A 24,344-nucleotide genomic window follows, 5' to 3' on the forward strand; every position below is an offset into this window, starting at 1 on the left:
GGGAGGGGCTAAGAAGATCCCACTTTCTTCCCCACTGTTACATCCATCCCATTAAGAAGGTGTAAGTTTTGGACAAGGCCAGCCACCTTTTCCCGTTACAAGAGCTAGCATCTTTACTCTTAGCACAGTGAAGTCTAAAGAACAAGTATGCTAAAGACTGCAATACAAAAGACTTGCCTTTTCCATCGGTCTCCAAGGAAACCATGCTCTGCCTGCCTGTTTCCCCCCAAAACAACTTTTGAGTAATGTTTGTCTGAGGAAAACCTGCCAACATGTCAATGATGTTACAGTCGTTACGAGTTTCATGAAAACAGAAGTGAACAAGACAGAGTGCAGACAATGTTACCAAATACACTACTCAGGCTACCTCTATACAAGCCTCCTTGCTTAAGAGCTACCCGTCCACCTCTTACAAAAGAAGTAAAGCCCAGGATCCAAAACAGGGTCAACTCAGTTAACTCTGGTATGCTCCTGAAACTTTAAAATTATACTCACCCTTCAGGAAGGGAACATTTTTTCCCCAGAACTCATCATTATTGAATTGAAGTTATTATCAGAAACAATCTTTCAACAGCTGAGAACACTTAAAATTACACCCCACACATTCATACTTCATTTCTTTCTATGACATGATGACTATCACCTGTTAGGTAGATATGAGAATTCCTGACAAAACAGGTAAGTTGCAGGGCAAATCCCACATTAAAAAACTTAGCCTATTTACTTATGCTGTGTAAGACATTCCATTTCAATCAAAACCCCGAAAAAGCCAAAAATTATGAAAATGCCCAACAGGCTTGTGCTCTGTCTTCTAATTTTCTTACCTCCCTTTGAAAGGCAACTCTTGACCTTTTCAGTTAAGACTTGGCTTTCCACTGGTTGCCTGAGGTGAAGTTATGAACTCAGAAATCTGAATGATAAATTCCTCAAGCTACAGCCTAAAACCCATTGGCACAATTACACTTTGTATGTCTGTTAAGCAATTCTTGTATTTAATTCATTTTATCAGTAACAAAAATATGCAGAGAGAAAATCTTATCCATAGCTTTACTTCTTAACTCATTAACTTTGTTTGGGATCAATGCCTTTTTTTTATGATTAACTGCAAAGCCAGAAATGAGAGTGCACAAAGAAAGCTTATTCAAAGACTTTCTGTGATCATTGCTGGATCTCACATGAGACCCGGCAACAGGGAGCTTAAAACATGGAAATTTGGCTATAAGCACTGGATTTTTTTTCTCTAATGAACTCGGCAAATAAAAACCTGTGCTTCATTTTGCTCAGTCAAAACATGAATGGCTGACAACAAAATTACATGTGAACACCACTGATGTTTGTCAGTCCTGGATTCTGATGGCCGATCTCCAGCCATGGCTTATTAGTCATCAGAAGATAATACTATGAAAGACCTTAGATACAGAAACCTATCTGCTTTATAGGCCTTCCAATTCTTGTAAGGTGTAGCTGATGACTCACTGACTATTCTTTTATTATTTTTACTTTTAGTGACTCTAACTGCAGCAGTGTTACTTTAAATTAAAGCAACACACTGAGCACAGAACCCAAGGTGAAAAATGAAGCAAGGCCCCTCTTTCACAAAACTGATAGTACTTCAAAAGTCAGTTACTGTCTAAACTGTTTGTAAATAAAATTCCCAGGATCTGAACTAAGACAGGTCAGCAAAAGCACTCATGCCACCACTTGATTTGTCCATGGGCTGCTTTTCTTATGACCGTATGTTATTTCATCAGCCTCCAAAACAGACAAACTGCACACTGCGGGGAGGAGTGTTATTAACTGCAGATGTTATTATTGTCCTGAGCTGTTGTGAAGCCTCTCTCTGCACTGTCAAATAACAGCCACATTTTACCTCAGAGGCAGTGACAGTGGCTCAGTACACGTCCCCCAGACATTAACTCATTATGACAACTGGGGCTACGGGCAGATACTACTTCCTTCCTTTTTTCTTTTAACCGTTCTGGTTTTTTTGACACATTTCTTTTTCCAGTGTTTTCAGGTTCATTGTCACTAATAATACAGTCCATAGAAAGCCCAGGGATTCATAGAAGTTATCTCAGAAACCTCAAGAACCTAAGATTAACCTAATCTTAAACCCTGAATCTCCTAGTATTATAACTGGGTTAAAAGAGCTGTTAATGGAACAGTTTCTCATTACACACAGGAATCATCATGGGAAAAAAGGCAAATAACTTTGGGTAGCTGGGCCAGACACAGTAGAAAACCTCATTTTTTCATAAGTCTTTTTAATTGTTTCAGTTTGAAAGGGATCATTTTAGGCGCTTTAATGCAAAGAGATAATGGCTGCAATTGAGTGAGAGTATAACTAAATGGCCTTTTTTAATCTTGTTTCATGCTGTATGCTTGTCAAAAGAGTACATAGTACATACTCAGTAGATACACAAATAATGTTTTGATTAGAGCTGTCTGAAATACAAGCTTTCCAGGGTATGAGCTTATTTTGATTTCTTTACCTATGGCAATTACCATTTGATATCATTTAAATATTGCCTCTACTTGCACTGGACCAGAATCAGCCCTTTTGTCCTTTTCCTCTCCTAGTTGGCTATAGGGGGAAAGGAAGAAAACTTTTTTCATGCACTCATTAATGTAAGCAAAAGCCAAAGCCCCACTCTTCCTGTGCCTGGCTTCCCATAGCCTGGGGAGAAAGCAGGACACAGAGCAAACAAGAACTGCTCAGCAATCCCTCTCTTGCACACAAGAGGCCACCAAAGCAAAGGCAGCTGCCCAAGGCACTTCCAGCTCATAACAAAATTGTTCTTGGGATTGTAGGGAATAATGCTATTAGACAGAACTGAGTCAAAACACCTTAGCTCAAAAACTATGCACTGTAGCTCAGAGAGTGTGTACTTTCCATTGAAAACCGAGAAATTTTTTTACTTAACTTGGCTGCTCCCCAAAATCATATGGGCTTTCCAGATCACATGTCAGGATACACTATCATCTTAAGCAGCTCAGCCAAATTTCTTTGCCTCCACATCCAAGAGCAGAAGAAGTACTTTGCACCTTCCACCATTCTCCCTCCTTGTGCGACTAGTTTTTTCTCAAATCAGCTCTGTCTCTCATACCATACTGCTCCCAGCTGAGGAAGACAGCACCTTCTTAACATGTGACAAGCAACCGCCTTCTCCTATTTTAGATCTAAACTTAAATCCAAACTGGTACGCAATCTCTCTTTACATTATCAAAACTTTCCAAGCCCTTCCTTCCCTGAATTGCTATCTTTGACTTTACTCTGATATTAGTTTGATTTCTCAGAGGAAGGAGAAAAAGCTTTTACATTGTAATGCATCATTAAAATACATGGCACCCCATCCAAACACTATTATTAATAATCTCCATGCAACACAGCTGTTTATGTAAAATAGATGCAGCATGTAACTAATTTTTCCAGATTCTATAGGTCTGTGATCATGCTAATCTGTTTCACATGAAGGACTCATCCCTTTATTTTTAGATGAGATGAGTTAAGCAAATGTCTATGTTTAGAACACAGAAAAACCAACCAAGGCAGACAGATACTTGACGTATATGCATGAAACTGTAAAGCCTGAAAAAGCCTTGGAAAAATTCTGTAACTGAAGCGCTACTGAAATAACCTGTAACTCCTGCTTCACTTTTATGTCTCTCTCTACAGATATAGATATATATCCCATTAACGAAATTCAATCCTAAAGGGAGCTGGCAATGGAAAGTAGTACAACAGTTTTTGACATTAAAATACAGCTCTCTCTTATACCTCCCTGTAATTTAGAAATGAGATTTAAATTGCATGTAAGTTTTTCATAATAATGGGATCTTTTCACCTCCAGATATTTTTGCCACTGTTAAAACTGAACTACAGAAATCCAAAAGATAGAATGCTCCCATGTGTAACTGTCATCTTAAAAATTACAAATGAAAACATATATTAAAAAAAACAAACCCCAGAAAATTATAGCCCATTTAGCTCACCTGTTTTAGTCTATGTTTACTATATAGATTTAGATTACATCTACTAACAGGAATCCTTTGTCCGGTTTTCCATTTGTTACATGTCCATTCCCCAAAAGAAAAAAATTGCAATAATGTCCTCCTCTGTTTATCTGTTCTAGAAAAAAGATGGGGAAGAGAAAAGGAAAAAAAAGGCACTTTCTACTACTTTAAGCATCTTTATAATTAATTTTGGTCCACTGAACTTAAACCCCATTTCTAACATGCATCTTTCTTTTTTTTGAGAGTGAAGGAAATAGGCAAAGTTCCATCAGCTCAAAGGGACTGAATATACAGCAATGATGCTAGATAAGGCTTTAAGTAGCGGTGACAAAGGAACTGGCATTTTCCTTTGAAAGCAAAACATATTTTTTTTAGTATTATGCTATTTTCTGAAGTGCTGGCATTTGTAGGAAAGGGATTCAAGCAATTTAATAATTTTGATATGCCAAAATATTACAAATAATGACAATAAGTCTTTTATGGCTTAGTGATGTAGCACTCTCAGTGGTGCTGTTGACTTACACTTTCCAGGTACAGCTCTTAATTTCATTCAGCAATCTTAAACTCCGACATGTTTGTACTGAATTGACAAGTCTACATAAGTTAATCTCTCACAGAAAAAGGCCCACTTCCTATTGGTGAAAGTATGCTTAACAGACAAGCTAATTAAAATTCAATTTTGAAAAGTCTTACCAGGGCTTTTTTTTTTTGTTTACTCACGACACATAATCTTAATTCATAAAATCAAATCTGCAAGGCAAAAGCAGCGCTGTGCCAAAGACACAGTATTGGTCATGACACTCCAGACATTTTAGAAGCAGTTTGTACCTCAGTAAAAGTGCAATATCTCTGGTTCCTTCATAGCTCTGCTCTCCAAATCTCAGTATGCTTTCCCTGATCAATTTGACTTAACGATCTCCTAACAGCCAGAATAAATTAATTCAAAATCACACTGGATTTTTGACTGGAGTCATGCTTCCTGCTGGTATCAGCAGCTGACAAAAGGGGACAATCCCCTGAGACATGCCACAATGAGGAGCAGTCAGTGATGGCTTTTACTATCTTTCTGTTATGTTAGGCCAGTCCTTCAGCCAGGGCTCTCACTTCTGTTTCAGCCCCCGCACAAGAGGGAATAAGGCAGCAGCAGCATAAAACAATTCCAATAAACATTTCATATAGGTAGAGTAGTATTCCCCAGTGCAGGCACTGAGGAACACATCTACAAAATTTTCTTGAAAAGGCACATTCATGCAAGCTCTGGCACACGGGGCAGACCAACAGCATAGCTGTAGCACTGGCACAAAAGGCAGTGTAAGGAGGTTGGTAAAACTTATTTTCCACCCTTTTGAGCAAGGCAGATTCCATCTGCTGGGAGTAGTTCATCAAAAATGCCATTCCCATTGCTCTGGTCTGGGCAGCACAATCCTGAATGACAAGACAGACACTGCAGAGCTGCTCAGAGTTAACAACAGTAACTGCCGGAGCTCAAGCAGCAGCTTCCAAGGACACTGTTCAGAGGGTACAAGAAAGATGTAAGATGTGTTTAAAGCTGTGGTAAGATGAAAAAGAGGTTTTGGGTTTATAAACGAAGACTTAGACAACTTCTGGAATAATAGAAAGAGGAAGATTTGTTTGAAGACAGGTTTTCCTTGTGGAGGGGTTTGAAGACAATGTACATTTCAAGAAAAGAGGTTCTTGCACAAACCTCTGGGAGATAATTGGCAAACTGTAAGCACTACTTGCTAGACTGTGTTTTCTAAATAAGTTTTTCTTCTGGTAGACACTGACTCACTGAAATACATACCTCATTATTCAGTCTCCTTTTACTAACATTTTTACCAGATACTTCATGAAGAAATAAAATCAGTGACAATTGCACTGTGACTTAACCACCCAGATGACATATCATTTCCTGAAAGTCAGTTTCTTGAAGGATTAAAAAAAAAAAAAAAAGGAAAAAAAAAAAGAGAAAAAGAAAGAGGCTCCTGTTTGGAGCCAGAAATCCTGAGTTCAGCTTTGGCAGCAACTCCCATCAGGGCTTTCAGGAGGGCTGCATGGGATTACATTTTCAAAAGAACTTAAAAGGTTTAGGAGCACATCTCATTGTTAGAAGTGATTTAGACTAATGAGCTTAAGCATTGCTAAATGTACTGCTTTATGCCCTGTCTTGTCCAGTCCAGTGAGGGGTAGTGTTCCCCCACAGCTCCTGACAGATTTAGATGCAAGGGTTTGAAATACTGGAACCACATTTCCACAGCTTTCTGATGGAGGTGACTGGCCCTGACCAAGAAAGGCAGACAGGGACATGCACTTCAGCCCAGGAGGTCAGCATAAACCATCGATGGAGCGAGATTGTACTAACAGGCTGGGCTGTGAACTTGAGCAGCACCCCTTCTGCTGCTCATGGCACAATTATGAAGCAGAGATTAAAGGAAACAGTACCTTTTGTGTCTGCAATCAGATTCACCAGAGGCCATCTGTCAAAGGCCACAAGTTCCCAAGTGCCTGAGACACTTTTAAAAGCAGATGTGGGTGTCCTTGACAGTGGCACACAGCCTCCCTGTGCCACATTCCCTTCTCTTGCTCTAGGCTGTGATTTCTTTCTTGTTTTAGTGTGGAGGTTTCTTTTAAGGGAGGGGGAGATAAGGCACACAGGATACTTACCAAAGGAATTAGTGTTTTATTCCATTTGCACTTTTGCAACAGAAAAATTATTTTAAAAAATTCAGATGTACCATGGTATACTTGACCTAAATTCCTCAGCGGTGTTCCTACATTTTGTGAGAGACTGGAAATAACTCCTAAATGTGTAAAATTTTGAACATGAAACATGAAAATTGATAAGCCTATTCACGAGCTGCAGTGTTTACTTTCTGAAAATGAAGTTGACAGATTTTCTGATGCTTTGTTTTCCATCGACAATAAGTCACCACACCACAGAAATGGGGGCTTGAAAGGGGAAGAGACATTTCATGTCACGTAAGAGTCTGTGAACTTTTGCATGGAAGGGTGGGGTAGGTAGCAGTGCAACTGTGGCCTAATAGTTATATTAGGTAGGTGTTTCTGCTAAAATGTTTAGGACTAAAGGAGTTTTTAATTTAAGCTATTAAATCATAATTAAAAAAATGTAAATCAGTATTTTGATGCCCTCTAGCTTTGCAGGTTAGTCTCAGTACCTAGATAAAACCAATAAAGTGGGTTTAAACAAACTCCAAACTCCTAAAAATGCCCTGTATTCAACCATAAATCAAGTGTCAAACTGTGATGAATATGCTGCATTAAATTGGTTGCTTTTTCAGGGTAGCTGAAAAAGCTATATAAAACCTAAGCCAAGCCATTCAGCCCATGCACATGGCACACAAAGAGACTTTAGCACCAAATTCTACCTGCTCAAGCTTTTTGTTGGATCAAGACCTCACTTTTTACCCATCTGTCGTGGTTTAGCCCCAGCCGGGAACTAAGCACCACACAGCTGCTCGCTCACTCCCCCCCGGTGGGACGGGGGAGAGAATCAGGAGAGTAAAAGTGAGAAAACTCATGGGTTGAGATAAAGACAGTTTAATAGGTAAAACAAAAGCCGCGTGCAGAAGCAAAGCAAAACAAGGAATTCATTCACTCCTTCCCATGGGCAGGCAGGTGTTCAGCCATCTCCAGGAAAGCAGGGCTCCATCATGTGTAACGGTTACTTGGGAAGACAAATGCCATCACTCCGAATGTCCCCCCCTTCCTTCTTCTTCCCCAGCTTTATATGCTGAGCATGACGTCATATGGTATGGAATAGCCCTTTGGTCAGTTTGGATCAACTCTCCTGGCTGTGTCCCCTCCCAGCTTCTTCAGCACCCGGCAGAGCATGGGAAGCTGAAAAGTCCTTGAGTAGTGCAGCAACAACTAAAACATCTGTGTGTTATCAACCCTGTTTTCAGCACAAATCCAAAACATAGCCCCATACCAGCCACTATAAAGAAAATTAACTCTATCTCAGCTGAAACCAGGACACCATCCAAAGCTCCATTTAAGTCAAGAGAAATATTGTCTGAATTAAGGGCTGAGTAAGAAATGAATATGGACCCTTCCTTCTGGCCAGACATTAGTACCCTATAATTTCTTTGCCATTGCAATTCTAACCCACTACGCCATCTGTTGTTTGAAGCTCATCTCACTACAAGTTTCCTAGGAAACAAATTTAGGAGCACTCATACATTAATAAGAATGCAGCCTCAGGTAAGTTTGGTTTTGGATGACGGAACAGCACTGCCCCTCAATTTGCTTACGTTCACCAAACCTGTTACTGAAACAGATCCAGAGCTCAGGGGAAAGAATGAAAGGTCTGTGCTGCATGTTCTTCGTTCACAGCATACCTTTGCCTTTGTTCAGAAAGCCAGGGAACTTTACTACTTCTGAAAGTATGTTTTCTTTTTTCTGAGCTTTAAGTGGACGGCAGTTATGACAAAACCTGTCAGGGTTGCTGCTGTGCCAGAAACCACGTAGGCAATTCCCAGGAATGGGTTACTTCCTCCGCTCCATACCACAGTTGAAAGAATCACATGCTTCCTCCCCTTGAATTTGGTAACAGGGAAATCTGATAGAAGGATGTTAAGGTTTACTAACAAAGTTTACATTATTTCCAGGAGGAGAAGAAGTAGTGGTAAATGCTCAAAATCCTTTCCAAGGCATAAAGAGTCTGGAGATCTGCATTTGCTGCAAAAATTCCTGATCTGTGATGTCTCTGCTACTCTGGGTCCAAAAACCCAGTAGCAGCTGGTGGTAAGAAATCCAGTTATTTTAGATACAGTCTCTGTATGAACATGGAACTACTTTTTTTTTTTAACATTATAAATTTCAGATTCATAATTTATGTAACTGCTACTGTGTTAATTTGCTATGAAAACTCAGTTGAAAATGAGCCTTTTGGGCAGCTTATCATGATGATACTCCACATATTCTCACTGAGGGGAAGTGTTTGCCTCTACCTAATATGTTGTCTGCCCAGAAAGTTATGTGATTTTACCTTTCACCTCTCTACGGGGAAGCTTTCAGAATAGAACTGTGCTACAACATTTAAAATCACAGCTCTATCGGCTGAGAGAGAAGAGAAATTTATAGTCATCTTGACATAACTACTGCTGACAAAACAAATGCTTTAGTCAGCAAAGTTCACACTGTTCAGCGTGAGAGTGCATTTTCACCAGCACAAAAGTTCCTGTCAGCACGTGGCCCAAATCCACCAGAGGGCTCTGCTGACACTGGCACCCTGCACAGCTCTCAATGGCAGGGATGCCTCTGGCACTTCTTGCACACCAGTAAGGGTGTCTACACGCCTGATTAGGCTACTATTAAATATTTCAGCTAAAACAACATCTTCAACCATCTCTTCAGGTTCCCACTCTTCAGTTTTACCCTTTGTGTAAAGCTCCCATGTGCTGTCTCCAGCCAAAAGTAGTCAAAAGAAGTCCTCAAAAGTCAAATCCAAAGTCACGTGCTGCCATTTGAGTCACATGTCTTAACTCCATCTGCACGGGCTAAAGAAAATCCACTTGTAGTGTCTCATCACCCTCAAAACTAGGTCTTTTCACGGTGATTTAGTCTCGAGTGTTTTACTTGGTTTGGCGTTTTACTATACAAATCCCATCCACTTCCATCTCATTGTAACTAATAGTTAAGGAGTGTCTCGGATAATATGAAAGGATACTATAGGAAATATGAAAAGAGTAATTCCCTGCTGGGAGGCCATCCGCAAACTGCCTTATCCGTCTGACACGACGGTAAAGATTTCTGAATGTAGCAAAGGCTGACACTCGCATCCAGATAATGAAGTCATCATTTACATAACCGTTGTTCCTTTCATCTTCCTCGTCTAACAAATATACTGGTTTCTGCCAGTAAGGAGGTCTTGCTGTCCCTGGTGAAAAAGAAAGAAATCAGGAAAGACATACTGTCAGTAAAAACAGTGGCTGGTTACTAACTTCTGGGCCTACTCACAACCAAGACAGAATATGGGATATGAAAGAGACACAAGACTGTCCAGTATTGAAAAACTATGTATGCTAGGTAACACTTTTCACCCAAGCATCTCCACTCACCTCAAACGTGAATGAACAGAGTTTAACAGTACCCAGGGATTGCTACACATTAGAAACATCAAGCGCTGGAAAAACAAAGTGACTTGCACAAATGAAAATACTGTTTATTCTGGATTCTTGCCTCGTCAGCAAGCAACGTACTCTCTATAATGAGGAGCTTGCCTTAATTTTAAATTTATTCCTGTAGGCACCTTTTTGCAGTCTAACGGCACAGCCTATGATATTTAGAATCTGCTGTATGAAAACTACTTAGATCATTAACTCCTGCGTATTGCATCCAGCACAGCGCTGCCTTAATCCAGAATAGGGAACTTTCAGTCCCACTTCAATATAGATTAACCATAACAAGGAAACAGTCCCAGCAAACAGCTGTTTGAAAGAACTAGTGCAGATGACAGTTTCACTTGTCTCACAACTGCCTAAGAATCTGAGAAGGCATGAAGAAGGAATGATGTGACAGTGCAATTCTCCTTCATAGGTGTTTTCAGTAGAAAGAAATAAAATGACTGCATCCTTGCTTTCTCTGTATAGATTAAGTGTTACAATAAACTATACAGAAGGGTGTGGATGCGGGCTAACTTCAGTCTTCTAAAACCACTTTCTCCCAATTTTAATGGGTAATGGAAAAAAGAAAGTGATATTTTGGCTAAATCTGGCCTCTGCTCTCAGTTACCCTCTAAAGCTGCTTCTCCTACCTCCTTTGGGAGGTGTTTCTCCCAAAGGCGATTCCCATCTCAGAATGGGAGACCTCCACACACGAGGACAAGGGAAGCCATTGAAAAATAAGGAATACCAGTGGAACCATTCTTACCTGCAAATGCAGAAGAGAGATTGTATGACTTCGGATTGTGAAATTTCACATTTTTATCTGTCCACCAACTGTTTCCAGTTTTCAGCAGTGGTACTTGAATAACAGATGAGTTAAGATTGTAAAAAAGATCAATAGTATCTGCAGGGAATACAAGAAGCAATACGTATGAGTAAAAGACAATCATTCTAGCGGCCAGCATGACTAACAAAAACTGACATGTTGAAGCACCTTTCAAATGAATAGAGAACAAAAAGATGCTGGGAAATGTTTCATCATGACTGTGTACAGAGCACTGTATACTCCACAAGAATAATTAAGCTTCCAGAGCCTTAGAACTTGTGAAGTTTTAAAGACTGAACATGCTCTTAACAATAATCCTGTTGAATCCCTGTGCAGAAATATGTGCAATTATCTTGTGTCTATCAACTCCTCCATAACTAACTTCTTTGCAAATCAATTTTGGAGCTCTCTAGCTAGTTATAGAAGTTACTCTCCTAGTTAGCTTTCCCTAGAATTTCTTTGACAGTTGTTCTGAACAAATTGCTTTGCTATATATAACGTGTTTTCAGGGAACAGGGGAGAGATGAAAGCACCATCAAGGGAATCCATGATTCTTTGGAGAAAATTTTGCTTTAGTTTTATGTTAATTAGGCTTTGTCTACCAACTTGCACATAAACACTTCCTTAAATCAAAAAAATGTTTAGTTAAAATTGTGCTTAACCGTGCCATCCTGTTTCGCTGGACAAAAAGCATTTGTTTTTATCCATTATATTTTCCTCCTCAGATTAGTTTAACATAAGGCAAAAACATTCTAGGTCTCATTAACATTATGTAAACACCTAGGCAGCCAACGAGATGACGGGCAGGGATAGTTAGATGATATAGGTGGGGAGGGGCTGCTTTTTAGGAAACATGAGAAACACAACTCAACTGCATGAGCATCAATGAAAACATAGATTTTTTTTATCCTGCTACAAAAACCTGTGTTCACACAGCTCCTTAAGGCTCAGACACACTCTTCTGAGTAAGTGATCATTCTGTGCCCCACTACATTCCCAGCTGTTTGACACTGGTTTATTAACAAGAGTTGCAATTCTCTGAGCTCTGCCTGCTTCACTGCTTGTCTGACTGCTCCCTTACCTGCTAGCTTGGGTTAAAAACCTTTCCCATGGCAGGAACTTGGCCAGCTTACTCATTTTACAAAACAAGATTAGAGAGCAATTAGACAACCAGCTAAACTGTCAAAAGTGAATGGGAAGCACCCTCTTTCACAGCAGAGGGACACAAATGAGCTACCAAAAGGGGGATTCAGACATCACCGCCTTCCCCCACATCACCAGCAGCTGGAACATTTCACCACACTGTGCACTAAGGACAGATGCAAAGGCAGACACTGTGAGATTTACCCTCAGCATTTTAAAATCTTTCTGTCTCTAGTTCTCTGCAGGAGCATTCTGTCCTGCAGCCAGGGCTCTAGAACAGTGTGGGCTGCATGCAGGTAGCTCTGCTGGCCTAGGTCTGAGCCCAGTCCAGTAAATCAGACTTCCAGGGGAGTAGGCAGATGAAAATCAAATGGATCTAGAAGTTACTGAAGGCAGCTGCCCTTCACAAGTCCTCTGGTGTGAGTGGCTCAGCTGCTTGAAAACAGCTGCTGCATTTCCAAAAACTGCTTTGTGGAACAGGTAAAAAAAAAAAAGGGGAGGGGGGTGCAGACAAAAAGGATGGGGTAGGGGAGAAAAGTCTGTAGAAGTTTTTTGTCTCCTTTCCTCCCAAAGAATTCCACTCCGAAATCTGCCAGTATTAATGGCTAGGAGCCCTCTAGGTTGCAGCCTAAATGTACTCATAGGCAGATTATGCCCACTAGGTTACTATAAACAAGATCAAACCTGGGATCAAATTGAGTAAGACTATGTATGCTTCCAGCATTCAAAGAACAAAATGCAACTACATAGATCCAAAGGTCCAAATCAATGTGAAGAACATGTCACGTCCTTCTAAGCATACCACTGTGGGAAGGCAGAATCTGGGCTCTCCCATCACTGTACAAGAATGTATTTTTTAGCAAGGAAATACACTAAATCTGTTGTATCATTGTTCCTTACTTCATCAGGGACTCAATTCCTCAGTCCTGTTGTATATTCACATTGAAGAGGGCCTTAGTAAATGAAAAATCTTCCTCAGTTTCAAAATGAGGGGCAAGTTACTAAACGCTAGGAAGCAGAGCCCCATATTCACCACAGTAGCACCACCAAACAAAATCTTTTGTGGGAGAAAGACAGAGATCTTGCAATACCAGGACGCAGCTGGATTGGGGTAACAGAATAGTTTCAAGTGGAAATTAGTAAGCAGATGTGGAAGGTACCTACTTACCATTGAACATGCTGTTGGCAATAGCACCACACGGAGCCATGGGCGTCCCATTTCGGTAGGTGGTGAAGGGTGTACAGTAGCTTTTCTGAATCTGCATTCAAGGTCACAGAACAATCAGGCACAGAACCTGGGAGTTTTGTTTTGGTTTGCTGGTGTTAATGTTCTCTTCCCATTCCTTCTTCTGAAAAGCCACCGAATAATTAAGTCCCCAGTACCTTTTGGTCACATCAGAGATATATCCAAATGAATGGGTTTGTAGTTGAGGAACACCTTCCATATCACAGTAAGTAAACTTAAGGTGTTCACCAAATTCTGCTGTGGACTTGCAAACTCCAGACTACAAAAACTCACTTGGGGATCTGCTATTGTAACATAGCTACAATTTAAAATGTTCCAGTGAAGCCTTGGCTTACCCTAGAACATCTTATTTTTCCTTCCTTTTAATTTTGGCCTGGACTGCTTCAGTCATGAATGGCAGATGCACTTAGCCACATTACTGCAGCTCTGTGTGGAGAAATCTTGATGTATGAAGACACAGCATGAAAAACAAAAGCCCATCTAAAATTTATCACATCTCTCCTATCCCAGTTCATGAGAAACTATAAATCTTAAGGTTTAAACACAGAAACATTTTCAAATAACTCTAATAAGCTGTGTATCTGATTGGCACAAAAGCCAAAAGCGGTTGCACCTGGATGCAAACAAGCTGACTGGACACCTGAAGAAGCAGATGTATGGGGAACATATCTTGAGAGTTACAAGAAGCATTTTATAGAAACAACAGATTATTATGGCACAATCATCATAGGTACTGAGAGGACAGTGTGTGGACTGGGTGTATATTATGAAATGCTACTTTTAAGCCAAAGAAAACATGTTTCAGATTTGTAAGTAAAAAAACAATGCAATGATTGCATTCTCCAATGTCCTTATGCAGGCCTGCTGCAGGTGATGCTGTCCAGCCTTCTCTTTAGACCTCTAAGTTGCATACTTCAGAATGCTACTTGATCACCTATTTCACCATAAACCTTTTCCTGCTCCTTGTCCACTTCCAAAACCAGATAGCAAAATGAAAGACTTAGAATAACTTAATCCCCTAACCCTATAATAAAAGCACAGCTTAAAACATTTCTGTCTAAGAAGACTGAAAACACTAGAAGGAAAAGCTTTCTGTAAGTTTATTTGAAAATGACAATGTATTTTTAATCAGCATCCCTACAAGGTGCAGGTTTGAGAATTGCAACACTGGACTGACACCTTTTATTTATCCCCTCAATCTTCCTCTCTTATTAACTTATTAGCCATAATGGCCCTAACAATCATAAAAGCAGGGACCAAACACTGAAAATCTGTACCTTCTTATTATTCCCTAGAGCCATCTTAACACACTTACAGTTCCGCCCAGTTAGCTCTCCATATGGTCAAAGATGCACCTGATGGAAATACTGACGATCTCATAATATAAAGAAGAAAACTTACGTTTACATTTCGACCCAACAATTGTGCGTCACTTCTTGATATCATGTATCGACGGTGGTTTTGATAGAAGTTTTGCAGGCCATAGTACATAAAAACATCACCCTAGAATTCAAGGATAAATCCCTTCAATAAGGTGAGTTCATGGAGTCAAAGAGAAATCCTATTACTTGCTAAAAAAGAGAGGGGAAGAGAGTACTCAATTAATATTTAAGTGTTGATAACTACACTCTAAGCAATTACTTCAGCGGACACTAGCTAGAATCTATCCTTTATGCCAACTGAAAATTGTAGTATTTTGGCACAAAATTAAACATACTTCAAATCACCAAATGAAACCTAAAATAAAAATGCCTGATTATTATTTTTCTGAAGATGGCACGGCTGCCCATAAGCCTGCAATGACTATGAATAATTTCGTGGAGACAGACGCTCATTTTTCATAAAAGAAGGTGCACAAAAAACTTCAAAAAGTACCCATTAGCTCTTAATTCCTTCAGATGTTTTGAAAAATAAGGCTGCCTCTCATCAATTACTTGAACCCTTCGGAAAGTTTAGTCCTGTAATTAAAAGGAGAATGCTAGGCAGGCAAATACAAGCAAGAAAGAGGATTATTAAACTATATAAAAAAAAATTATTCAGTTAAACAAACTTCTCATCTCAAGCATCACGGTAATCTGAAGAATTACAGTGTATTTTAACAGCCTCTTCAATACTGAAGAACCCTAAAGTGACTTCATAATTTAAATTGCACTGTTATACAGTACGAAGCATAAGATCTCTTTGGCAGAACATGAAGCATTTTAACAGTCTCAGCAACATAACCCAGTAGTTTAGGACAGGAAATGAAGGATACTTTTCCCAAATGAAACTGCAGAATGACATTGCTAGACTTGAACTATTTCAAGGACCTTGGGGATTAACAGCATAACCCTTGTAGAAAAGACTACAGGGGTTTACTTATGACAAGTGGTCAGAGCTTTGGATTTCCTTCTCATTTGAGAGCTTAGCGGTGCAGTAACAACTAACCCCAGGCCAAGGGCAAGGGTTTGCTACTGACTCAAAGAGAGATAGAGAAGTCACCTCCACAATCAAACACCATTTCCTCCATCCCCATCTTCTCCTTGGACGTCTCCCAACCAAGGACAGAGGTAGCCTGATCTTGGTTATTTTTAACATGTACCAAAATGAATAGCAAAGGCAAAAGTGTAAAATTTTGCGTATTCCATGTTTTTAAAAAGTACAAAGAAAATTTAGTCAGGAGCTCTACAGAGCAGAATTACTGTATTTTATCATACACAGATATAAGTAACAGGAGGTAGTAAGCAACTTGAGCTGGTTTCTCACATCCACTTACCAATATATCTTCCTTTAGCGTGAAATTAACAGAACAGTGGCATTCCTTATTCCAATTAGAGGAATTTTCACGGAGTTTTGAACAATCTGAGCATTTATCTGAATAATCAATCTGCCATAGAAGTGAACAAGCAGAGATATTGTAGTAAAGGACATGCACATAGGAAAAGGTTAGTGTTTTAGCTCCAAGACTTCTCAGAGCAGTTCTCTTCTAAGTGACTCTGGACTGCCAAAAAAATTGTTAAAATTTGTCAGAGGCAGAGAATCAGGACTTGGCCTCAATGAACACTCACAAATTTTATCCCTAGTTTAAAGCTGTTTTAGAGCCTTCTGATGACTGTTGCAGAACCTACACATCTGCTCCTTGGCAAAGGACTGCTGAGTGAAGAATGCTTCTACAGCTTGATCTGGCTGACCAAGAAATTTTTGACAAATCCCCACATGCGTTATGGCCTACCCCTCTTGAACAGCTTGCATGTAGTGCTAAGTGTTGGCTCCAACCAGGAGTCTATTAACACCACCACAGGTCTAACCAACCTTGCCTCCAGGAGGCATTTAAATATCAGGGCTCCATGCATTTTTAAGATTTTGCCCCAGCAAACATGTATGTTCTTCTAGTACCAAACACTATCAAAGGGATTAGTTTATGTCCCTTCAAAAACCCAGGAAATAATGACAACATTTCAGATATTACCAGCCAGTGGCAGTAATTACCACCCATATTTCAGATATTACCACCCAGTTAACCACCCAGTGTTTGGCTTTTATCGGTGACCAACTACCTCTGAGGATTTTCACAGGAATACTGGCTGCTGTACACATGTCCAAAGGCATGAAGCCATTGCTATCGTTTTTATCCAGAGGCAAACTTTCAAAGCCTTTTCCCTCCAAACGTAGCCCAGTTTCTTCTTCATAGAATATCTAAGAACACCACACCCAAACAAACCTGGATTTCTCTGACACTGTTTGCGGACAGTATGAGGCAGACTCCTACAGAAAGGCAGAACATGCCTGTGAGAAAGAAGCTGGAGAGCACAGCTGCAACGGTGAGCTGGGGCTTCCAAGCTGGTAGCTTCTGTTGTTTGAATGCACTGTTATCCGGACATCTGGAAGGACGTACCTCTCCTTCTTGCAGAAGAAAACTTGTCTTGTTTTGCATTTTCTTCTTGGTGAGAGGAAGGAATAATATACTTGTGCTGGCAAGTATTTAAGCTGAGATACTGTCCTTACTGTTGGGAGACTGTATTGTTTGTTCAAACTTGCATTATGGCCAGGAATTACTTATTAACTAGATCTCTCTCTTCCTCATTTTCTACATTTGTGCCTGGATCCCCATGATCAGCTTGTACCAATCAAACGATTGTGTACTTTGGTCAGGGTGTCCAGCTCACGCCTCCTGGAAAAGCTTAAATATATGCTTTTTCCTGCCCCACAATTCAGTAGGATTTGTTATGTCTTATTCATTTGCAGGGATACTGCCAGCTATACTGGAATTTCTGTGTAATCTCAGATGCATTATTTCTTCTCCCTTCACTTCCATAGCTGCCCAGCTAACAGGCATGGCATATAATGAAAGGAGCTCTACTCCAATTGGACTGGATGCCATTGGGGAGGACTGCAGGTGCTGAGACAGCACTGGACAGAAAACATTGCTTTGGAAGACCAAATCAATTTTCTTAACCTACTACATTCATTGCTATTGATTCAGATGCAGTTTAAAGTTGTAAAAAGGTTATGTGTTCTCTACCACAAAAGGGCAACTCATTCTCAAAACATCTAATTTGGACCAATGGCTTTCCCAGATGCTGATGATTTGCTCACCTCTATTCCATCTTGCCCTCTGAAAACAATGCATCCATTCCCTACTATCCACAATGACAGAAGAATCACTCAGAGATCATTACCTTTTAATTTAAATGGACAAACAGAAGAATATTTTTTGCATACTTCAACAGTTTAACCAAAATAAAGTCTCAATATACAGATAATTTATCATGTAATAGCAAAAAAGTTGCATTTGGCCAGCTCTAGAACAGATGGGTGAAAAATACCTTTTTGACAAATTACTGAAATTCACACAACATTTTCAAACACTCTCATGAGAGAAGTAAAGGTCTCCTTTGGGACAGCAGAGGGGGATAACAGAGAACTGAATTGTACAAAGACTTTCACACCCAAGTTTGCTCATCTTCAAAGTGACATAGTAGTAAATCTAGCAGGTGAATGCAATGTATCTCTTATTTCAAGATCACATTGCTCTTGCAATAAAAATCATACTAAAACTACAAACAAAACTTCTGTTTTATTATTAAAAGGAAACTCAGAAAAAGTTGCAATGTGCATTCTTTCTGTATTGATAGATGTCTGAAAAGTCAAAATTCTTAATTCCATCACCCATTAAACACTTGCCAATTGGAGACAGGATAATACTAAAATGCAGCTGCAAACTACTTCCTTGTTGATAAAACTACTAAAAGAGTCCCAGCTTCACAGACCCCTCTCTGCACAGCTTTATAATACACATCTCCAGTAGGTCGATTGTTTCTTTCTTTATCTGAAGAAAACAAAAATAAAATAAAGCATCAAAAGTTACTGATAATGCTTTGGCTAAATACCATTATTTATTTACTCAGACACCCCACTATAGGACTAGAAATTAAAGAAGAGGTTCCTATACAAGGTCCTGAGCTCTACAACGTTTCCACTTTGTCAAATACCTAACATTTGCTCTGCAATCCTAAAGTACAACTACAGCTTGTGCAGTCCCATTAACAGGGCTAGAGCTAAGTTGTCATCAATACGGAGTTGATAAAGCATGCTACAGCAAGAGATCCACCCTGGGCTGCAAAATCCCTGCAGGACTTTCCAGAGTATCAACGGGTTATCAAGTAGTCCAAGGGCGGTACTGCACTGCAACAGCCACAACGTCGTCTGTGTCTGAGACACCTGAATGAAAACGAGCATAAAGGTGAAGTCTACATGTGCTGCATGCAAAGTACTTTGGTTTATAACAACGGACATGGCTGCAGCTTATTGCTTATCTAAAGATAAAAGACAAATGTACTTGAGAGTAAATATTGACTACATACTTCAGCAAGAACACAAGATTCTCTATCATTGTGGTTAGTCCAGAGTCTCCTTACAGCTCCCTCTTCCCACTTACAAATAACTTATTTGCAAGTTTCCTCTCAGGATTATATCCTTCTGTGCCTCCACTTTGCACAGGAATAAACGATGTGAGAAAGTCTGACCAGTCTCTGTTCCACACTGGATATGCTACATGAGTGTGAAAACAGTTGTCTTTCTATCACAAGTCCACTTCTTACAAACCTTTCTACTTTCATGAAACCTGAAACTTAAACTTTCTGTATTTTCAAACTTACTCAAGGCTCAGTGTTTGTATTCTTTGCAGACAATACAGTATTGGTTTTTGTTGAAAAAACTCCATTTGAATCTTACAAACAAGTAATTTGAGGAGTTGAGACAGCTCTGTATTGCCATCAACCTCTATACACAAAGATTTCAAAGCGGGAAGCTTGTCCTTTGGTCAGATCAGAAAGTATACAATCAATTTTTATTTAAACCTTTACGCTTCAGTATAAATCAAGCATGTCAAGATAGAGCCTGATAAACTCATTTACTCCACCGCTGGTTTCTTTGTGAGCTTTCTTTTTATTTCCTTCTCTCCATTGTTTGGGATGAATGGAGTGAGACACATAGAAACAGAGAAAAAAACCCAACAGCATTAACTAATGAGATGTTGAGGCATCTGAAAGAGCACTGGATCAGGGCGGCATCCATTATGTGGATGTGATGGGATACAGGGCTGTCATATGGGAGGATTCATGTGTTTTTAAATTCATATATTTATCAGAATATACCTCTGTGTACATAATTCTCCACTGAATATGAGGTGAGTACAAAAACATCAAGTAGTTCGCACCTTTAAAATGAAGCTCCAGATTTTCCATGAACAGACAAAAAGTACATGTGCTTCCAGCTGTTCTTGTTTTCTGGTGTAATTACAATGAAATGTAGCAAAGGAGCACCTTAAATATGCAAATAATTTATTGACAAAGTGAGGCTTGGATCAGGGTCAGTATGCCTTGTTTCCAATTTTGGGAAAAAGGGCACAATTTTGCCTCCACAACTAACACGGGATGAAAAAAATTAGTACATCTGAAGTTCGCTAAATTGTGTTGTTGGTACTATTAATTCCTCTCTTCTTTGAGCAAACTTATTACTAATCTTGGCATGTATTTGACAACTTTTAAACAAGGAGGGGAGTAAGATCCTCTGCTCACTAAGACTGTATTCCATATTTCAAGTCTGCAAGTTGCCAGAAAATCCTATCGATTTCCACTCTGTTATGATGCCTTATCTCAAAAACATTATTTGGGTATCTTTTATTACTGACATTCTTATAATGTTCAGGAATCTGCCTGATGTCTGCAGCAGGACAAATAGCTGCAAGACACTCCACTTACATAGCTCACGATGTCAAAAAACCTTTCTGTATGTTGTGTTACCTGAGTCAAGCGCACGTTTGAGGACTTTTCTGTAATTGCATATTCACTATTCGGTAATCACACATAAATATCTATTCCTTATGCTAACACTATATATGAAGATGTAACACACTTACTTGGTTTTAACTTGAAGTAAGCCTTAACATTTTGATGTTGAGATAGCCTTAACAAATACAAGCCCTTAATAAAATACAGCTGGAGTCACAACTTTTGGCCTGTATTCCTGGACAGACATGCAGAAATGATGTGATGCTACCTACAGTGAGCTGAAAGGGGTAGTTTAGGTTTGCAATAGCCCAAAATCAAATATTAGCAAATATTTAAGTTTTTTGAGGTGGATCACCTATAGTCCACTGTATGTATTTTTAAGTCAGCTGACTTAAAAAATCTATCCCACTGCAACCAGCGCCTTTTGTACTACTATCTTGTGCTAATATAGCTGTGAATTCATGTTCTCCATTCTTTAAAAAACTTATAGATAAGTGCAGGAACCATACAAAAAAAGCCTTATGTATTTACCACAAGAGGGAGCCTCCTTGCCTCAAAAAGCAGAGCTGGTTTCTTTGCTACTTCATTTCTGCAGTGCATTTTTTGCAAGGCACTTTATCCAAGATTATTAGGAACATGTATTTTTGTGTATGTGGGACTGTAAAATACAGCACATTCAAATACACAGACAAGAGCAGAGAAGCATTAATGAGTGATAATTTGTTTCACTTGTGAAACAGGTTAATGTCTATATGCAAAAAAGTCCTTTTTCTCTTGAGATTCTGCATATCAGCCTGCTCTAAATGTGCAAAAAAATGGAAACACCGTGCAGGAAATTGGGAGCTTTCTAACAACGACTGGTGGAGGAACCTGCCTCTTTCACTCTCTGCTGGCTAAATACCAGCTGATGCCCCACAGCATATAGTAAACATGCTTTGTCACAGCAACAAATGTGAAAGGTGGATTACAGAATTGAAAAGAATGGGGAATTATCTTAAATTATCTACAAATGATGGATAGCTCTACATAGTTTGTACCCTACCTCTTGCAAAAAAAAAAAAAAAAAAAGAAAGCAAGCACTGTCTGTAGAGTTACTCACAAGAAGTTACCTTACTCTCAGATGGAGACAAATAAATGCTTCTCCAAAGTTTTATTCAGTTTTTGAAGAAACTTTTGCACAAAAGTCCTCTTACTGAGAAAACTTCCCGGGAACAGGTAGAACAACCAGCTAGCATAAAAAGGAGAAATTCACAGCACAGCAGTAGAAGTCACAGCTGTGACTTGCAACAAAAAAGGAAAAAATCTTCCTCAGGAGGTAATTTTGAGACCTGAGAGTACAGACTTAGCAGTCAAATGCTGACTTCTCTGTGTTTCTAGACCACCAAAGTCAGCTTTACAGAAAGAAAACCTTACTGACCAAGATCTGGGCACTAGAATCAGAAGTAACTAATACATAGAATATAATATATACAGATGCTTATACAATACCTCAGGGATATCCATCATTCTCCTTAGTTTCTGATCTCTCCAGTTCCAATCCAGAATCATATATTTTGTGGAGTTCAAGCACAGGCCATCTAAAAAGGCAACATAAATTTTACTACCAAGATAATATGACATGTGCTTATCAAAATGATTTTTGGCTTTTACATCTTTTGCTGTCTGTTTCCAAGGAAACTAATCTTTGAACACTTAAGTACTACATTTGCTGGTTGGAAAACTAATGCACTGACACTGCAAACTCCCTTAACCACATAATCCCATGCCTTTTTGGAAGATAAACACAAAAGCAGAACAACTACTGTTGCCAGGCTTGTCAAGAGCTAACATCCTGCCAGAAAATAATTCCTCAAGCTTCCTCTTGATGAAACCGCAGGAGTTGAATTTCCACAGCTGATGAAGAGCTGGTAAGTTACAAGGACCCTAGCCTGAAAAATCCTGTTAATGGGAACTGACAGTGTTTAGCAATTCACAGGACTGGGTGCTATGTGAATAGATTGGGTGCTGAGTCAGGTCAGTGGTGCTGCTGAAGAATTCCTTTATCCTCCAAATAAATGGTGGTGAAAGAAGAAAAAGTCCTTTCTGAACTGGCCCTCCAGCTGTTCCCCTGTTTTTCCCTGGTCTTCTACATGATGCCCACAATTTTTCATATCAGTTTTGACTCCTCTCCATTCTCTAGTGACCTGGCACTGCAACACTAAGGTGTCAAAAAAGGACTTGACCTTAGGATAGGATGATACACCTTGTGTCCCTGCCATAAGCTGCCTCCACCTAACATGGCAATGTGCTGATGTGCTGAGGAGTAACGATTTAATGTTGGTGAAAGGCACAAGAAGCAACAAAATTATGCTACTCCTGTACCCTTTTGGAAGGAGCGGTAGAGTCCCAATCCACAGCCAGTCCCTGACCAAGAAAACACAGTCAGAGCAAGGCAGTGTTTAGAAAGAGGAACGGAAAGAATCACCTTATCATCTTGTCATTTTGTTGTTTGTTTTTCTGTGTGTACATAATGTCTATTGAGTAAGTAAAACTACTCAAAATTTGGGAAAAGGAGATTTCTATTAATTTCATTACAGGGAAATCAGAAATAAAATCCAATCAGCAAGCAGATCTTTAGTCCACCCCTCACAAAAGTTTAAACTTTTTGTGAGCTCAGAGTGACGTATGATACAATGACTTCTGCCATTATTTCCTTTTTATTTACTTGCAGTATTTAGTTTCCTGGAGCTTTAAATCTTACACTATGGTTTTGCAATGACTTTCAAGTCAGCATAAATCAGTATTCCTGCCAAAAGAGGAAGTCTCCCATCTCTGCCTGCTCATTACCTGATTTTGTGTGCACACTGGTTTTGTTTTAATTGGGATCGGCTCTAACTGGGATCAGTTCACTGAGCTGCCAAACAGACTCTTGGGCTAGCACAAGAAGCAGGAAGGGAGAATAAGTGGGCACTGACTGGGGGGGGAGTATTACTCTGCCTTTCTCTGGCAACACTGATTTATGCCAGCTTAAAGTGATCATAAAATCAACTACTAGAATCTTGACCTCATTTTGACTGACATAGTAGAAGCGGAGAAACAGAACTGTACAGTTGTTTAGTACCCAAATCCACAGATTCATGTCAACCTAAGTGCTTCAGAAAAGATTGAAGTCTCGTTTCTCATGAGACCAAGTATAAGACACCTATGGAGAAACCCCTCCTTGTTCTCCTACCTTGCTCCACTAGTGCTTTTACTCTCCCAGGAGTTCCAACGCCGATGTGGAACACACCTTTCTCCAACATATTCATCTGTTCTTTTATCTAATTTGAAGAGAGAAAGACAAATGCACAGTAAAACCACGATTGTTCTAAAATTTCTTCTCAAAGAGCTGGAAATAAATTCAAGATCTCATAGTATCTCTTTCTAGAATACCATCAAATAACAAAAGCTATTCATCTTTCAAACTGTCAAACTGATATATCTGGGAGAAAGTTTAAGAAATATAACAGCCAGCTGGGCATCACACTTCTCTAGAAGTTCAGTCATTTTCAACTTTGAAAATCTGCTATTGCACCAACTATTTTTGGAGGTGAGAACAGTATGCTTCCTTCAGCATTTAAACAAATTATCTCGAAATATATGGAAAACTGACAAAGTTGAATTAGCTCTAAACTCCTTCAAGATTAAGACACTGGAAAGGGTGAAATAAAGCAAGTGACATTTGTGTGTTTGACAGTATT

The 24,344-nt window shown here is 39.5% G+C and overlaps 2 protein-coding genes across 6 annotated transcripts in view; both read right to left on the minus strand.

Moving 5' to 3' along the window:
• Positions 1-7,583: 7,583 nt before the first annotated feature.
• On the minus strand, positions 7,584-17,853 carry LOC140661497 (cell cycle control protein 50C-like). Its single transcript, XM_072883720.1, has 7 exons — positions 17,055-17,853; positions 16,110-16,220; positions 14,756-14,857; positions 13,277-13,367; positions 10,906-11,043; positions 9,704-9,913; positions 7,584-8,593 (listed from the first exon to the last, which is right to left on the minus strand). The coding sequence occupies exons 1-7, from the start codon at positions 17,265-17,267 to the stop codon at positions 8,406-8,408; spliced, it is 1,053 nt and encodes a 350-aa protein (XP_072739821.1). The 5' UTR covers positions 17,268-17,853; the 3' UTR covers positions 7,584-8,405.
• Positions 17,854-17,998: 145 nt separating this feature from the next.
• Positions 17,999-24,344, minus strand: part of CMSS1 (cms1 ribosomal small subunit homolog) — a 249,293-nt gene continuing 242,947 nt past the window's right edge. For 3 of the 5 annotated variants that reach the window (XM_072883742.1, XM_072883752.1, XM_072883733.1), the window contains 3 exons: positions 23,837-23,924; positions 22,114-22,202; positions 18,680-19,054 (listed from right to left, as the gene is read on the minus strand). In XM_072883742.1, coding sequence (XP_072739843.1) covers positions 18,857-19,054; positions 22,114-22,202; positions 23,837-23,924 — 375 coding nt within the window. In that variant the 3' untranslated portion in view covers positions 18,680-18,856. The other 2 variants (XM_072883772.1, XM_072883762.1) reach the window with 1 other exon arrangement.

This window comes from Ciconia boyciana, chromosome 1 (assembly GCF_034638445.1).
Source record: "Ciconia boyciana chromosome 1, ASM3463844v1, whole genome shotgun sequence".
Lineage (NCBI taxonomy): Eukaryota > Metazoa > Chordata > Aves > Ciconiiformes > Ciconiidae > Ciconia > Ciconia boyciana.

Coding starts and splice junctions, on each gene's coding strand:
- LOC140661497 (XM_072883720.1), bottom strand. CDS start 17,267: ATGCAAAACAAGACAAGTTTTCTTCTGCAAGAAGGAGAGGTACGTCCT. Junction 14,858..16,109: donor CGCTAAAGGAAGATATATTG/GTAAGTGGATGT, acceptor CTTGAATTCTAG/GGTGATGTTTTTATGTACTA. Junction 11,044..13,276: donor TGCCAACAGCATGTTCAATG/GTAAGTAGGTAC, acceptor TATTCCCTGCAG/ATACTATTGATCTTTTTTAC.